This window comes from Patella vulgata, chromosome 3 (genome assembly GCF_932274485.2).
Source record: "Patella vulgata chromosome 3, xgPatVulg1.2, whole genome shotgun sequence".
In the NCBI taxonomy this organism is placed as follows: Eukaryota; Metazoa; Mollusca; class Gastropoda; family Patellidae; genus Patella; species Patella vulgata.
In genome coordinates this window covers 55920260-55937827 of record NC_065881.2, presented here as the reverse complement: position 1 = coordinate 55937827, position 17568 = coordinate 55920260, and the positions used below count along the sequence as shown (strand labels likewise).

The 17568-nt window shown below is 33.4% G+C and overlaps 3 protein-coding genes across 3 annotated transcripts in view; 1 reads left to right on the top strand and 2 right to left on the bottom strand.

Annotated features, from left to right (window-relative positions):
• LOC126815178 (tropomodulin-1) overlaps nt 1-2795 on the top strand; it is a 193737-nt gene extending 190942 nt beyond the window's left edge. Inside the window, exons 7-8 of the mRNA XM_050540736.1 lie at nt 1664-1668; nt 2786-2795. Coding sequence (XP_050396693.1) covers nt 1664-1668; nt 2786-2795 — 15 coding nt within the window. The remainder of the gene's footprint in view (nt 1-1663; nt 1669-2785) is intronic.
• The window catches only part of LOC126816344 (sodium-coupled monocarboxylate transporter 1), a 126952-nt gene extending 123020 nt beyond the window's left edge, over nt 1-3932 (bottom strand). Inside the window, exon 1 of the mRNA XM_050542780.1 lies at nt 3925-3932. The gene's annotated coding sequence lies outside the window, so the exon portion shown is untranslated. The remainder of the gene's footprint in view (nt 1-3924) is intronic.
• Nucleotides 3933-7101: 3169 nt separating this feature from the next.
• LOC126816346 (epimerase family protein SDR39U1) lies at nt 7102-17567 on the bottom strand. Its single transcript, XM_050542782.2, has 6 exons — nt 17391-17567; nt 13551-13657; nt 11197-11282; nt 10546-10667; nt 9834-9980; nt 7102-9014 (listed from the first exon to the last, which is right to left on the bottom strand). The coding sequence occupies exons 1-6, from the start codon at nt 17404-17406 to the stop codon at nt 8605-8607; spliced, it is 888 nt and encodes a 295-aa protein (XP_050398739.1). The 5' UTR covers nt 17407-17567; the 3' UTR covers nt 7102-8604.
• Between the last annotated feature and the right edge of the window lies 1 nt (nt 17568).

The following is a 17568-nucleotide window of genomic DNA, read 5'->3' as shown; positions in this document are numbered from 1 at the left end:
ATTCTCTGTCGTGTAAAATGAAGTCTCGAAAGGACTGTACCTTTGATTTGAGTGAAAGAAATTGAAATTATAATTTTTGAGAATATTGCCTTGGATACAGTTTTAAAGTAGTACCCTTTTTTTCTGTAATGTGTTTTATCAACCTAAACTGGATATATTAAATGTTTTAGACCAGCTTTGTTAGAACATATGCCGTTATTAGAAGTACATGCTAGAAGTAGGAGTGTTATGGAAGATGAAGGACAAGAAGAAGAAAATTTACTAGGTGGAGTAGAAGCCACAAACAATGAAAACAATATCAACACTATGATAAATCCACCAGTACCTACAGAGGTAAATATTAATGTAATCTTATCCAAGCAAGTATCTGAACCTCTGTAATACATTTTCAAACAAATACCAACATACAATTATTGTCAGATGGACTTGAAAAATTACCTAGATAAACCTGTCTATAACTCAAGGGCTTATATATATATATACTTATTATTGGACACATCGATTTGAAACACTGTTCAATAATTAAGTTTGTGTTTGGTTAAGAATACATTATAAAGTCTCAGAATGTCATTGGAGAGATTGTGGAATCTGTTGCAAACTATATTGTGAAATTTGAATCTCTTAAAGGAATGTCTGTTCAAAAGTAGTTCAATTCTGATCATTATTTACAAAGGTGTGATAAACAGAACATTATTATACCAGCCTATCTGGTTGACAAGTTTTCATTATATACCTATTTATCAGCCAATTGGGTGATCATGTTTCATGACATGTGAGCAAGTCGACAGCACAGGTTTAACAACATTTTTAATGAAAACTAAAAGTGTGTTTATATTTGTTGTAGGGTAGCAGTATATTAGATTTAATAGGTAATGGACCATCCAAACCTGATACAACAACAGGTGGTGGAGCAGTAGATTTATTAGACTTATTAGGTGATTTAGGACCTACTCCAATTGTTAATAATAACACTACACGTAAGTATATTAAGATAACCTCTCTCAACCACATCCATTCATACAGTTCTAAGTTGCTATGGAATCACATCATAATGTTATTCTAAGAATTGTTGATGTTTTCCCACATCCATGGTCTTTACATAGATTATTGGTGTTTCTAATAAAACTCTGTGATCTGTGGAATAGTTAGAAATATTGAATTTACAGAATGTTTGTTGATGTAATACCTCAAACACTTTGAAGTCTGTAAAAAAAATTTAAATTCATTCCGCTCCATCATTTTCTGTCTCCTGCCTTTTTATTATATGTGTTTGTCTGTCACACTAATTGAGCTAGAATATTAAAACTTGGTGTAGTTGTTCATTATGTGAAAGCCTTGTCTGAGTTCTCTGTCATTCACAAATTCTGGAATACAAGAACTCGGCTGCTTCTTATTGAGGTAGAATGTTCAAACTTGGTGTAGATGTTCATTAGGTGAATATCTTGACTGGGTTAGATGATGATTATTTTCTGCTTGGGTTAGGACGAGATACACAATTTGATTAGTTGATTCTTAGGAACACTGTAACATTTTCTGCCTAGTCTGATCAGGGATAAGATTTGTTGATGCTATGGAACACAATAACTATGATTCTAATTGAGTGAGAGTGATACAAACTTGGGTGTGTACCTGATTGACAGTTATGTGGACCATAAAGTATAGTAATATGTCAGTCTATTTTCTACTTAAAATGCTTGTTTCTAAATTTATAAATTTTAACTGAAATATGTCATTAATCTCTACTTTTAGCAACACAATCAAGTGGTAATAATTTGTTAGATGGATTTTTATCACCAGAGCCTAGCCACACTCATCAGATGAATGGTGACTCATGTAAGTAATAATACTTATAGAAATATAGAAATAGTTTGTATTTTTAGTCAAGCATAACTTAACCTGTTAACTGCGTAGGTCGTTATATAACGTCCTGGACAACTGCCACTCACCGTGTGTAGGGCGTAATATAGCGCCTTGAAGGTATTTTCCCCAACCTATTCTTCGAACACGATCGCAGCATGTGGACCGTTAGTTTTGATATGGTTTCAGACTGCTAAAATTTGTATTCCGGAATAAAAAGGTCCAAAAATGTCTTTTTTTGTCAAATTAATTACACAATAGGGGGTAGTTAACGTTTTAAAAACTATGCAGTTAAGTGGTTAATGTAAAATGAATTTGATCATATGTACATCAAATATATTGTCAACAACTTTGATATATGTTTCAGCACTGTGTAAAATAGTTGCATTTAGTAGAAATGATCTTCTGGTTGAAATGATGTGTGAAAAGGATACAGAACCGAATATAGTAGTTATAAATGTGAAAGCAACCAATTCATCATCTACACCTATGTCAGATTTTGTTTTCCAGGCTGCAGTCCCGAAGGTAATGTATTTGAATTAAAGTCATGTATATCAGATTTATATTTTGTATGTGTTTTTTTCCTGGTAATTTTCAAGAAATACACATGAAGAGCAAAATTGCAGTCTCCCAAGTTTGATCTTTTTCTATTTTTCACTTCCAGTCATTCCAAATGCAGTTACAGTCTCCTTCCGGGACAAATCTTCCTGCATCTAATCAGGGGGAAGTTACCCAAGTTATAAAGATCAATAATACACAAAAGGTAATATTTATTTTAATTATACTTGCAGTTTGAAAGTTAGGGATTTAATAGAATATAACAGAGTATAATTAAGTAGAATGACCTTCTGTCATCTGCTTGTGACCTTTTAGTAAACATTTTTTACCTGTATGATTATAACATTTTTTTATATTTTCATTTTTGCAGACACAATTAAAAATGAGGTTAAAGATGACATATTGTCAAAATGGAAACACTGTTACAGAGTTAGGTGAAGTTAATACATTTCCACAACATCTGTGGACATGATAGTGAAACCAGATTCTAGTTTATATATAAATATCTGTGTGCTCCTTTGTCCATACTCCAGTCTTTCATTGGATAAATACAGAGCTAATAATCAACTCAAAGAGAACACACTTCAATTCTACACAACAATGGTGACCATGTTCTCTTTTATGTGCTATGAAGACTGACTCACTAAAATGAAGATTTATTAATCCTTGTCTAAAAAAAAAATGCATTTTCATGCAATATATATTTTTGGACTATGTCTTGAACATGTTGGTAATTTGTATTAACTGAACTGGTTGTAGCTTGGTGGAATATGTGATCAAGATGTTCCTTCCACCTTACATGTTCATTGATTTTCTGTGCAGTCAAACTGCAGAAACAAAAGTGGTTATAAATATTCTTGCTATTATTAGTGCTGTAAACACAGGGACTTTCTATTATATTTTACAATATAACATTAATTTGATATAGCCTATATTGATTGTGTTAGAGTAATATATTTCTGAGAAGACTTAATCTTTTGGTTAGATTTAAGTTACATGAAGGATATTAAACCATAATAATGTGAACCTGATCAATTTCAACATCAGATTTGATGTTTACCACAGATAAATGTTGTTATACTTGTACATGTATTTGTAATAAGTATGTCTGAGAAAAAGTTGTGTATCAAATAAATGATATGTTGTTGTAGTGTAGTCCCTGTGCTATACATTTGTGTATTTGTGGTGAAAATGTTGAATATAAGAATATTAATTTATATAGTAAAACTTTGTTTAAATCTAGTTACTATCCATTCATGTACATATTTGTTGATTGTAAATATATTCATAAACAGAACACAATCTACATATTCTTCTGGCAATGTAGCAGTATGCAGTATGTGATTTGGCAATGTCTATAGCCGATTGTGGAGTTAATCACTCCATAATTCATTCATAAAACTTTTCTCTGGATATATTTATTATCTGTAAAATATTAAGTATGTGTTAATAATTGAGTAAAGAATGTTAATGTAAGCCTTTCTTTATTTTTTTTAATATAATCTCACCTTGAATTATCATTAATTCACAATTATTTTAAAGGAAATAAATATTATTTTGACAGATGGGCTTACTCCATTAGTTTTTCTCATACACATGTAATGCATTATCACATTATTACTAGTCTCACTGATTGGTTGCATTCCATGCCTGTAATACATATCCATAATCACCCCACCCTACAATTCTTACTACTATTACTGTTGGTAACAAGTTATTCCAGTTAAAAACTGGTGTCCCATTTTCAATACTGTATGTTTTGATTATCATAGGTTGACTAGCAGTTCATAAAGCTGTGAAGACTACTGGAAAGCAATCTGATTAAAATACAGATCTATATTTCATGTCGTTTTTTTATACTTTCGATGGCATACACTACATGGGGATCTGACCGGTTGTAGTGGAAGGTTGGATCAGAAGTCATACAAGCGGCTTTTGACCCTATGACCTCAGACATCTGATTAACCAATTAGTGTTGATGATTCTTGTGGATCACCCACTTGACGTAACAGACCATTTCATTGGCTAATCCCTCACATCATCCAGAACGGGGGTTATATAACAACTCATCATCAAGATCCTAGTGTAGTAAAGACAAGTAAAACGAAATTTTGAACTATAAAAAATGAAACAAAATAGGATCTGTGTTTTAATCAGATTGACTGGAAAGAAATTATAGAGAGTACTATTTTGGTGAGAATGTTTGACTATCCTAAATTAAATTCTGTACAGAAGTTTCAAAACAAATGCTTCATTAATGAGTTGTTGACGTAATCCTTCACCAATCAATATCCACATCAGGTGATCTAATTATAATACATATATAAACTTCATTCCATGTTAATCTGCCTTTATTGACAATTATCTATCACAGTGTTGGAGCTTATATTATTCTCAGGTTCTACAAAGACACCAATATTAAATGCATTTTCTTTATACTTAAATAATGTATTGTTAAACATACAGTATTCAAGAGCTAAATCTCGCTAGGCTGCGATGTTTATTGGATTAGGTTCCGATTTGCAGTTCGACTTCCATTCATAATTAAATCATGACATGGATAATCGAGATTATGTTTTTTTATCCTACCAACTTGAGTAATGATGATCGAGACTAAAACGAGAATTCAATCGCTAAAATCTCTGTTTATAGTGGATCAATTTGACTAAAATTTTCAGCAAATTCCCTTTACAGTATCTCGTTTTTAACTATTATAGTGAGAACTGCCAGCTCTTTATCAAATCTCCCATAATGTATCTTTAACGATAAGATATTTTCTTGTTTTCCTCAAATCCAGTAATGTTAAGTAGAAAGCACATATTTATGATGTTTATAAACTTGTCAATGTCACCCACCTGAATTTAATCTATTAATTTAAATCATGTGATTGCTTGTTGTACATTTGATGGATTACAATTTCTTTCATTATTATTATGAATCAAGTGCATTATTATAAGCAAGTATAGGCTACTTATTTTGGATTGAAATTATATATATTATATCATGTATTAATATGGATAATCATTATTATTAAATTATAACAATAAGGGGCATTCATTATTGCATGAGGAGATCCGGTTATATATGATTATAAGTGGAGTAACATGTTAATGGAAATTCATACGTGTATATGACATGTGGATGAAGCTACATGTATTTATATTTGGTGTGATCATTTTAATTATAGCAGAGGTTATATATATATAAATTGTTGCCATGTAATTATACTATTATTATTGTCTACATGTATATATGGTCAAATAGAAAATGTAATGTAAATTTTGTGAAATTGGCAGTAGTGCTGATCCAGTTTAAAGCTTAATATTGAAATATATCATCCTGCCAAATAAAATTGTCCTAATAATAAAAGCTTGATTATCATTGATATTTTCAGCTTAATAAGCTGTACATAATAGGTTTCAATATGCTTACATTTTAATGTGGTTGTATATTGCAATCACTCCTGTCCATCTGTTAACACAATACAGCTTACAAAATTAATGACCTTATCCTATTTTCATCAAAATCGGATAAAAATTGTGAACTCTAAAGGGTCCACAACCTTCGTATTACATACTTTTACACAATTTGCGTACAAAGAGCGGCCATTTTGTTGGACAATTTCATTTCAGTTTTCCCGAAATTCGAATTCATCCTTCATTATGGTGGAATGGTGATATATTTAAACGCAAGCTAAAGATTTTCACGAAATTCGAACTCGACCAAAATTATGGTGTAACGGTGATATATTCGAACGTTTTTTAATTAAATTGGATAATAATTGTGACCTGTAGAGGGACCACACGATTTTTCGTACAATCAGGGGCCATAATTCAGGAAGTTACGATCCGATATGCACGAATATCGACAGAAACCGAATCTTTGAGCGACAGACTTATATTTTAAGTTTCTTCAAAATTGGATAAAATTTGTGACCTGTAGAGTGTCCACAAACAAATTGTGGACGGCCAGACGGACAGGAGCGACGGCATAATACGTCCACATGAAAATGTGGGCTTATAAAAATTGCAACTAAGCATGATAGAATTGATAAATCACAGCTTTTGATACAGCTAGTTTCTGCCAATTGCAGCCATGTGAATTTAAAATAATTTTATCACCCAATAATACATTCTACAGTAGATATCGCTTGTGTGATATATTTCATAATCTACTGAAGGAGATATTGCTTTACATGAATTTGATTGGTCAGTTGAAAAGGAACTAGTTTTTTTATTTTCAAAGAACAGTTCATTTCTTATTAAAAGTAATTTTTTTTTATTAAAAATGAACTATTGTTATTCAATTGACCTTGATGGAAACACTGGGTCAATATAAAGGACTTTGCAATGGTTGAATTGCTGTCAAAAAATGATGTATCACTACACCGTAATGTTCAGTAAAAGTGAAATCTACAGCAAAGAATTATATTTATTTGTGGATGTAAAAAGGGATTGGAGCCTCGTTTTTTGTTACTTTATCAACTTGTGTTGATATTTTTTGATATCAAAAAAGACTGATAGGAGATTCTCTATATGTCATCGAATCTGTAGCTATACTGTTTTTGTTTTTAATTTACTTAAAGATTCATAAGGCAACCCATCTTTGGTCTTTAACCCTTGTGCGGACACCTCGCACAAATAACATTGTTGGCAACAAGAGGTAATCTAAGACCCCAGATTTAAATTGGTTTTTGGATGCATAATTTTATTCACATACGAACAAACTACAGCTTCATATAAAGACTGAATAATAATCAGAGTAAGAAAGAAATATTTGAGGTATTAACAGGGACGATATGAATGATAAGGTATTTTGGAAACCATACTAATCTACAAATAACTTAATTGTTTTTTCCATGTAGAATCCTCTTTTGATGAGGTTGGTAGGGTACCTTGATTTGCTTTCAGGTCTAGATTACTAGAATGACCAACACAATATCATCAGTAAGAAAGATTTGAAAGACAAAGTGAGCACCGAGTGCTTTACAGTTTAAACACTTTTAACCAGCAAAGTTTTGAAATGGAGGGGGGGGGGGGGGGCGGGGTGTTCCAGAAGACCCTTGTGTCCGATAATGTAATACTTGTAGTTTCTTGTCAAATGATGTTAACACTCAATATGAAGTAGCTGACAATTTATAAAATTCTTGCTAGACAATTATGAACCAGTTCCTCACAAACGTTAAGGATATGGTCGTGGGGTCCTGAAATACCCCTTGTATACGCACATGGGCTAATAATGGTTCAAAAATGGGATCAATCACAAAATTCCTTTTCAACTGAATGGGAATTTGTAAGACAGCCACGCAAAGTGTGGAAATATCTCCATCTAGCTTTGTCTCAAAAAAAAAGAAAGATACATGTAGCCACAGACAGCATGGAAGATTACCTGAAAGGAAAAATTGTGGCCTCTTGACGGTGGACAAGCAAAATGCCATAACTCTGGAACAAAAGCAGCGATTGCATTCAAATTCAATTTTTACTCCTAAAAATCATTATCCTTAGTTAAGAAAAAGATTCTCAATTAGGCTAATTAAAGGGCCATAACTGCATAAAAAGGTGATAGCTCTCAAATTCAATCTCAGTTATCAACTACTCATAAGAGTCATAATTCAGGAATGCAAAAAGTGATTGCGTTAAAATTAAATCCCTATTGATGTCTACTCATAAGAATCATTACCTAAAATTTTTAAAAGATTTGTCAAGAATTGTGGCGGACAAACAAGTGTGGACAGACAGGGCAACTGCTTTATACGCACATAAAAGGTGTGGGTGTATAAACCTGAACAGGAATCTCAAGATCAAATCATAAGTAAAGTTCTAATTATGTCAAGAATAATTTATATCTAATGTCCACTGAATAATTAACTGTCAGTAAATTACATCAAAAGCACATTTCCACTACTCAAACACAACCACACATCATATCTATAGCAGGTAACAGGATTATTTTTGTAACCTGTTGATAAAGGGCATGTGCCCTGGATTAAAACTACTCTACTTCTACTATACAGTCTTGTCAAATTCGTTGCTTGGGGAATATTGCCTTTACTTTATTATTTTACTTTTGGTCAGCAACTATAACACAGAGATCCGATCTTGCCTGCACTGTACCGGGATTCTTTCACGCATCGGCAGTACTTTCGGTAAGGAGTTAATTCGTCACAGTCTTTGATTTTATTTATTAAAACTAACACACAATTTCTTTACATGCTGAATCTATATCTGGATACTTAAATTTATATCCAGAATCTAAAGTTCTTTTGGGTAAAACCTTCTGTCCTTCTAAAATAACTTTACCCCTTTCTGCTCCAAATAAGGCATTCATCATAAATCCTGGAGTAGGAAATATAGATGGTCGCCACATGGCACCAGCAAAGGATGATGTGAACTGCGAGTTAGTAATAGGATTTGGAGCCACTGCATTCAAAACCCCTCTAACATTTTCATTCTGAATTGCATATGCAAATATTCCTGCTACATCAGATACATGTATCCATGGAAACCACTGTAAACCTGATCCAATTTTTCCTCCAGCGCCCATGTAAAACGGTAGGTATATTTGTTTAATCATTCCACCGTTTCTTCCCAGAACAACACCTGAATAAATTCAAATAAACATTCAATTTTATAACTACATGTATTGTGTGATATTTTTTGTCAGCAAAGAACAATCAGTAATACTAAATACACCACTTTTATCAAATGTTTTAAAATAAACAAGTATTGCTGTGTTGACTGACAAGTATCATTTGCAGATCATTTCATTAGAAGCTATAAAATAATTTTAATATCAAATATAAAAGAGGTGAAAACTGAAATTTACAAATGAAATATACTAAATTTTGATTAGTCAGGGAGGCAACAAATAAAGATTGTTTCTGCAAACTTCGGACTGTTCCGTAATTTTGATCCAATGATAATCAATGATAAATGAAGAAGCTCAAAATCATTTTATTCAACTCCAAAAATTATCATCGGGGTATTGGCCAGATTCTATAACATAATTCTATGACATGTTTGACAGCGATCTTCCATACGTTCTAATGAACAATTCCACCGATTTTGAACAAAATTCATCAAGAACTGAGTAGGCCTACTGTATTGCATTCACAAGGTTTCATTATTGATAAAAGAAATTTGGGATTTCAATAGGATTATTCTGAATAAACAAATGAAAAAAACCTGAAAAATTTGTCAAGAAATCCGACCTGTACAGTATTCACCAGAAATTTTGGTACAAAGACAGATCGATAGATGACGAACACAGGAGATGGTATTGTCCAGAGTGAATGTGGGTGTATTATCATATTTAACATATTCCATCATGTAAAGGACAAATAAGTAGTAAAGTCATAATAACAATACAACAACAAATACTTCCAACATAATATGCTAAACATAAAACAGTATTTATACCTGTTCTAACAACTATTTGTCTAACATTACAAGAGTCTGGTAATTTAGCTGCTGCTTCCCACTCAGTTGTTAATCTTGATAAAAAATCATAATCACCACCACTGCTTTCTTCTGTATATTCTTTAATATCATCTGGTTTATAATAAGCTACAAAATACATGTCATTTTATGTTACTGAATTTCCGTCCAAACTGTCAATGGGGTTGTATTTCTGGTCCTTTTTCGGATAATCCATTGTAATTAGAATAAATATATTACTAGAGCTAAGATTGTCTGGCTTGCGCTTTGGTTCTGTAATTAATCCCAAGTTTGTTCAATGTGAGAATCAAGTCAACATGAAAAGGCAGGACATTCTGCACCAACCGGGCTAATGAAGTACACCATGCAGTATGTTACGAGGGAAATTTAGTGGCATTTACTTCTACTATTTGTTGAATTCCAAATGCTAAGATGCTATTGTACACTGTCCCATCAGAACGACTAGATGGTATTCCTTGCCAGGACATCCTTACTGTACAACTAACAAGGGGGAAACCTAGCTGGAAAATCCTGATGAACTTTCTCAGCCAACACTGGGATCAAACCCACAACCTCTAGGTTAGTGAACCAGCTTCTTACTCACTGGGCTACTGTGGCTCCAGGATATGAAGGCGCCAAGTTGTTTCAGTGGCTGAAATATGTTAAAATCCTTGTTTCACTGTCCCGCACGTACCTACACCAGACATTGAAACAAATACTTTTGGTTTATTTTCTGCTTGCATTATGGCTTGTGCCAGTGTCTTGGTTGTATCTATACGGCTTGATCTTACTTCCGATATAAAATCTTCATTCCATCTGAAAATATAAAAAATTAAGTATCATTACATCAACTAAACAAACCAAAGTCAATGTAGAAGATGTAGAATATTAGCAACTCTGTCAATATCAAAACTTACATAGAGTAAAAAAAAAGTAAACTTAATCATACACTCACAGTAAAAGATATATCATAATCACATAGGCTACTGCATACGCTAGAAGCACTTAATAACAAAATGATATTCATCTAATTGATGGTATATATATCATTATTGTTTAACATGATATATTCAAACATTTTCTTAAATCCAACAAATATTGTGAACTCTAGCAGGACCACAAGCTAAAAATGTGATTTTTCGTACACAAGGGCCATAATTTAAGAAGTTACAACCCGATATGTGCGAATATCAAAAGGAACCAAGATTTTTGGGTTATAAACATGTGTTAAAAGTTTCATCAACATTGGATCAAAATTGTGTCCTCTAGAGGGTCCACAACCTTGATATACCATATATTTACAATATTTGCATGTGGACGTATAAAAAAAACCCATTCTAGTAACCTTTTAAATGGATTTAAAATATTTTCACCAGCCATACTAACAACTCCACTGCAGTCTTTTGGCAAGCCATTTTTTTCTAAATCTTTCTGAAATATAAGTTAAATATACAAATATTCTCCACTTGCAAACTTATTTTCAGGCAGTGGCAGCGCCAAGGGGAGGGGGGGGGGGCATTTGCCCACCTATAAATCTGCTCTGCCCTCAGTTTGCCCCCCCCCACCAAATAATTTAAAAAATAAATATTTGTGATAGGTTTCGGTAATCAATATCTTCTACGGTGATTCAATCCCACATTCCCGAGTGATTTCTTACTGAACCCATTATGTTGTAAACCTATTATATAAACAATAACACTCGAACCACTTGAGAAGTGCTTTTTACGATCCTCAAAGTTTTGGGGTAGCCTATACGTTCAACGCGGCAAGGCTATTCATTCACTTTGAAACGCTCAATCCGTTCGATTGACACCTCCATCTCTGTTTGGATAAGCTAGTGATTTGGAGACAGACAGTAGGCCTACCTGGTCAGCTCTATTTATCTCGACGACCAGTGTCTGAAATACTGCCAGACTGCATTTCCGGCAATCTCAAAACATCGTCCAGAAAATATTCATTCACCTGCATTCAATTTCCTTTCTGGTCGGATAAACTAGTGATTTGTTGTCAGGCAGTATCTGGTAAGCTCTATTTATTTCGACGATCAGTGCCTGAAATGCTGCCAGACTGCGTTTCAAGGGCTTCGTTGAGGTTCACAAGTCCGTTCGTTTGACACTTTCCACTCTGGTCGGATAAATTAGTGACCAGGCAACAGACGGTATCTGGTCAGCTATATTTATCTCGAAAATCGGTGCCTGCATTTCCAGCTGTCTATTTTTAAAAAAATGCTTGGAGAGGTCCCCCATACCCTCTGTAAGTGCTTGCTAATTTAGCGCTCATGAAGGGGCTTCGTAGAGGTTTGCAAGTCCGTTCGCTTGACACTTTCCACTCTGGTCGAATAAACTAGTGGTCAGGCATATCTGGTCAGATCTATTTATCTTGACGATCAGTGCCTGAAATACTACCAGACTGCATTTCCGCCAGTAAATTTTTCAAAACTTTTTAGGGAAGGCCCCCCCCATACCCCTAGTTGAAGCTCGCGCCTTTACCCCCTTAACTTATGACTTTGCCCCTCCTACCACAGGCGGGTTGCACCACCACTGTTTTCAGGTTTCATTATTATGAAGTGATATATCACCTGAATACAAAATATGAAAATCACAAAAAATACTTGGGTAACTTGAGAAGAAACAAACATAGTTTTATACAATTATTACTTATTCATTCAGTGAATTGAATTTACGGTTTATAAATATACAGATAGTCTGAAAGACTATTGTTTTTACTAAAATTATTATTTTTTTATTATTATTTTTTATCCCTGGAGCCTATTTCTCAGTGTCTGTAACAAAAACCGATCTGTTACCAAATTTTCTATTGGGAAACCATGTGGTGGTTACTCCATAAACTAATTTTGAAACTTCTGCGCAGACCGGAAGTGACTGAATTAAAAATCGTCCATCATTTCATCAATTCTTTACCTATTTTCAAACAGATGACATTTTGGAAGGGCTATCTCACATTTTACAATTTCGAACATTCATCCATGACTTTTATCGTTGCTGTTCGAGCGTTCACAATGTTCAATAAAGTAAAACAAGGGCCATAACTCTAGAAGCAATTGACAGAAATTGCTGAAATTCACTAGACTTCCTCGTGTCACTAACTTAAATGATGCACATAAATTTCATACAGATCGGATGATAACTTTTGTCATAAGAGCATTCACTGGGTTCAACAAAGTGATACAAGGTCCATAAATTGCTGAATAGAATTTCAATAGACTTATTTGTTTCAATCATTTAAATAAGGATTGTAAATTTCATACCGATCGTATATGATAACTTGTTGTTAGAGCATTCACAAGTTTCAACAAAGTGAAACAATTGCCATAACTCTTGCCAAAATAAACAGAGAGAGAGAGAGAGAGAGAGAAATGGGGTTTAACGTCCACTCGACACAAACTAGGTCATTTCGGGACTAACATATGGTTTAATTTTTTTTTTATTTCAATAATTCGCTGGACAAAGAGATAACAACAGAGCGCAAATTTCGAACGCATAATTCTCAATACTTAAATATTTCAGATTCATCGGTTCACAAGAAAAGCGACGATGTATGGGAAACCAAACTAAAATATATTAAATTTCTATGCAACAAATCAGATCTATAATTTCATTGAGGGATCATAATTTCATATAATGATCTGGAATGTACAGTGTACACTTGTACTCTTATGTTTGTGTATTTAAAACTTACCCAGGTTATTTTATTAGAACCAGCAGATCGGGACACCAATATCACTTTCAACCCATTTTTAACAAGAACTTTGGCCAGCTCTCCTCCAACAAAACCACTTCCTCCACCTTTAAAAGAAAAACACTTACAGTAATTAAAGTGCAAAAAATAAAACCTAAAGAATTCATCTAAGAATAAAAGATAGGTTGCCGGGCAACAAAAAATACGCCCGCAGCAGCTAAATTGTCCGAGCGGTCGACAAGGGTTGTCACATATTTATTCTTTAGAAGGTAATTGGGGGCATTTACAAGACAGTTTCATACAGATCAGATTATAATTTTTGTGGTTTGCGGGTTCACAAGGTTCTACAAACTGAAACAAGGGCCTTAACTTTGGAAGTAGTTTACAGAAAATTTTGAAATTTGACAGGCCTTTTCGTTTACTAATTTAAATAATGAATATAAATTTCATACAGATCGGATGATAACTTTTGTCATTCAAATGTTCACAAGGTTCACAAAGTAAAACAAGGGCAATAACTCTAGAAATAATTGATGCAAATTGCTGAAATTCAATAGACCTCTGTTTCACAAATTTAAATGATACATATAAATCTTATACATATCAGATGATAACTTTCATCAATCAAGCATTAACAAGGTTGAACAAAGTGAAACACGGGCCATAACTTAGATGTAATTATTGTAAATTGCTGAAATTCAATAGGCTTTGTGGTTTCACTAATATAAATGATGCATATAAATTTCATACAGATTGGATGATAACTTTTGGCATTAGAGCGTTCACAAGGTTCAATAGAGTGAAACAAGGGCCGTAACTCTATACGTAATAACGGAAACTGCTGAAATTCAATATGATTCTTCGTTTCACTAATTCAAATAATGCATATAAATTTCACAAAGATCAAATGATAACTTTTGGCATTACAGCATTCACAAGGTTCAACAAAGGGCCATAACTCTAAGACTCTAGATGTAATAAACAGAAATTATTGTAATTAAATTGGATTCTTCTTTTCACTAATAATGACGCATATAAATTTCATACATAAATTTCAGATCGGCAGATAACTTTAGATGTAAGAGCGTTCACAAGGTGCAACAAAGTGAAACAAGGGCCATAGCTCTAGGAGTAATAAATGGAAATTGTTGATATTCAATACAATTCTTTTTTTTACTAATTTAACTGACGCATATCAATTCCATACAGATCAGCAGATAACTTTTGATGTTAGAGCGTTCACAAGGTCCAACAAAGTGAAACAAGGGTGATAGCTATAGAAGTAAATAACTGCTGAAATTCAATAGGATTCTTCATTTCACTAATTTAAATAATGCATATAAATTTCACAAAGATCGGATGATAACTCTTGGTATTAAAGCATTCACAAGGTTCAATAAAGTGAAACATGGGCCATAATTCTACATGTAATAAACAGTAATAACAGTAATTTATATTGATATCTGATAATATATACTGCCTTTGTGCTAAATAATTGTCATTTTTGTATAAATGCCCCACAAAATGTGATTAATTCTCAAGCACGTTCATATCGCAATAATTTATATTGATTGAAAATAAACCCTTCTTCGTGGCAAATTGTCATTTTAATTTCAAAATTGGGCATTTTACAGGGGCGAATCCAGAGGGGCTCAGCTACATAAAAATTTTCAAACCGGGTGTTGGATTTCTCTCTTTTAAAAGCTCAGTATGTATGTATATGCGCCAAAATGAAAATAGAGACCGTGTAATTCTTAAAATATTTCAAGGCCAGTGGAGGGGGGGTCATCCCACTACCGGTTCATTCGGGCTGTTTCATCCCAAATTTACGCCAAAATGACAATAGAGACAGTGTAATTCTTAAATTATTTCATGACCAGTGGAGGGGGGGGGGGTGTTTCAAGGAAACATTGTCAGGAACCTGGCAAACACCCTAGTGCAAAATTTCCTGGATCAGCCCCTGATTTTGTGTCAAAATGTTTCTCAAAATCGCATTGGGAGCAGGTCATTTCATCCCACTACCGGTTCATCCGGACTGTTTCATCTGGGCTGTTTCATTCGGGCTGTTTCATCCCAAATTTACACATGTCCTTTCATCCCACTTATATCGGGTCGTTTCATCCCACAAATTTAAAAACAGGTATTACATGAATATTTAATATTTTATTTATACATTAATACCAATAACAATCTGTCAATGCAATTTTATCATTGTGTCCAATTTCTTTCTATGCATACGCTTTAGCTTATTTTCTGAATATTTTATTTATACAATATGTCAGTGCAATTTAAACATGAATAGTGTCCAACTTCTTCTTTTGCAACACCAATTTCACTAAAATTACATCGCTTACAATCGAACGATGCTCATAGCAAAACTTTCAACTTGTAATATAGTCATTTTCATGCATGTTGGTTTCACTATAGGATTTCCCGTGATAGAACAGATCAAAGAATAAAATTGCATGTATCCACTATTTCGACATGTGTTATCTTCAGATGTTCAGACTACCTGGCGCCTCAAATAACCCAACGTTAAAAGAAAGCATGCAGTGTCCGCCTTACAAAAGGTTCCATTGATTTACAATTTATTTTATAAATTATCACACAGTTTAGATCACAATGTTTAGATCACAATGTGTTACAATTCATATTTTGGTATTCTAAATTGATTCTTATTCAGAATTCTTATATTTAGAGTTGTTCAGTTCCATTTCGTGTACGGAAATTAAATCAACGATTAGTTTTAAAATTAATTATGGTTTCGAAATAATATCAATCTAATTTGTCTTATTTAAAAGTTGATTATTGGGTAATACATAGAGTCCATGATGTATTTTGGCGAGTGTTTAAGCTGCCAATATGTAATTATAAAATACAGTTTTATAAAAGGAGATAAATGATGTTAGACATCATAAACTAACAAACTATACGAGTATACTTTATTACAAAAGTATTGGTGAACTAATCTAAAATCATAACAGCAATTAACTAACAATACGAATATACTTTACTACAAATACAACGGTGAACTGACCTAAATTCATAACGCCAATTAACAAACAATACGAATATACAGCGGTGAACTAATCTCAGCCGTGATCAGTAATCAACAAAAATCGATGAGTAAAACTTATTTATTTCATACATTATTGTTTATTTAACAATATGTAAGTGTTTAACAGTTTATTTAACAATAAGTACAACTCAGTTAATTGACTGCTATTATAATAACAAAGGGGGGGGGGGAATAGGTTGGGATAAAACAGCCCAAGATGAAACGGTTGTGGGATGAAGTGACCTGAACCCGGGTAAATTGTGCTACTGCTATAAATAAGACCGTTTATGTTTATATACATGTAGGAGTTTGTCTCGTGTAGATTCCCATATGTTTGGCACAATATAGCCCGGTTGGTGCTGACGTGCCATAAAACAACATTTCATTCATTCATTCCATTTATATAGTCTCATCGTTCGTTCGTTCGTTTCTCGAGTTTTACGTCCACTTCCACCTAGGGTGATAGTAGTCTCTTCATATAGGTTTAGACCTTAAATAGTTCCTGCATGTATTCTTGTTACAATTCTTGTCAGAAATTGTTTCATATTCAAAATCCTGGGTGGTATTTCATAGCTTTTTTCTTCTAATATTATGCAATTTAACAAAAGTAAAGAAATATAAACTGAAATTATGATTACCCAGACCCTGGCCAATAAATTTTTTCAGCACTAGCAGCAGCAGAGCTTGTCAGGGAAAACAGCTGAGCCGCGCCAGTAGGGCCTACTAGGCCTAGTGTTTATTTATTGGCGTTGCGTGATGAATTGATATTATTTCGATATTACCTATTAAAATGCTCATTCTGGTGTTAATAGATTTTTTAGTCAAATAAATAACATTTCCATGTACGAGCTTCGCATGTACCGGGATGTCACGGTGCAGTTGCCCTTCTTAAATCGTGTCTGCCCTAGCAAAACACATTTTACATAACATAATATTATGCGCAAAGGTTCTAGTTGTAAA

Bases quoted from the DNA above. Each gene is read 5' to 3' on its own strand.
- LOC126816346 (XM_050542782.2), bottom strand. The intron at 10,668-11,196 runs GTTACTAGAATG...TTATATTTTCAG, and splicing joins ATTTTAAATCCATTTAAAAG to ATGGAATGAAGATTTTATAT. The intron at 9,015-9,833 runs GTATAAATACTG...GAATTTATTCAG, and splicing joins ACAAATAGTTGTTAGAACAG to GTGTTGTTCTGGGAAGAAAC.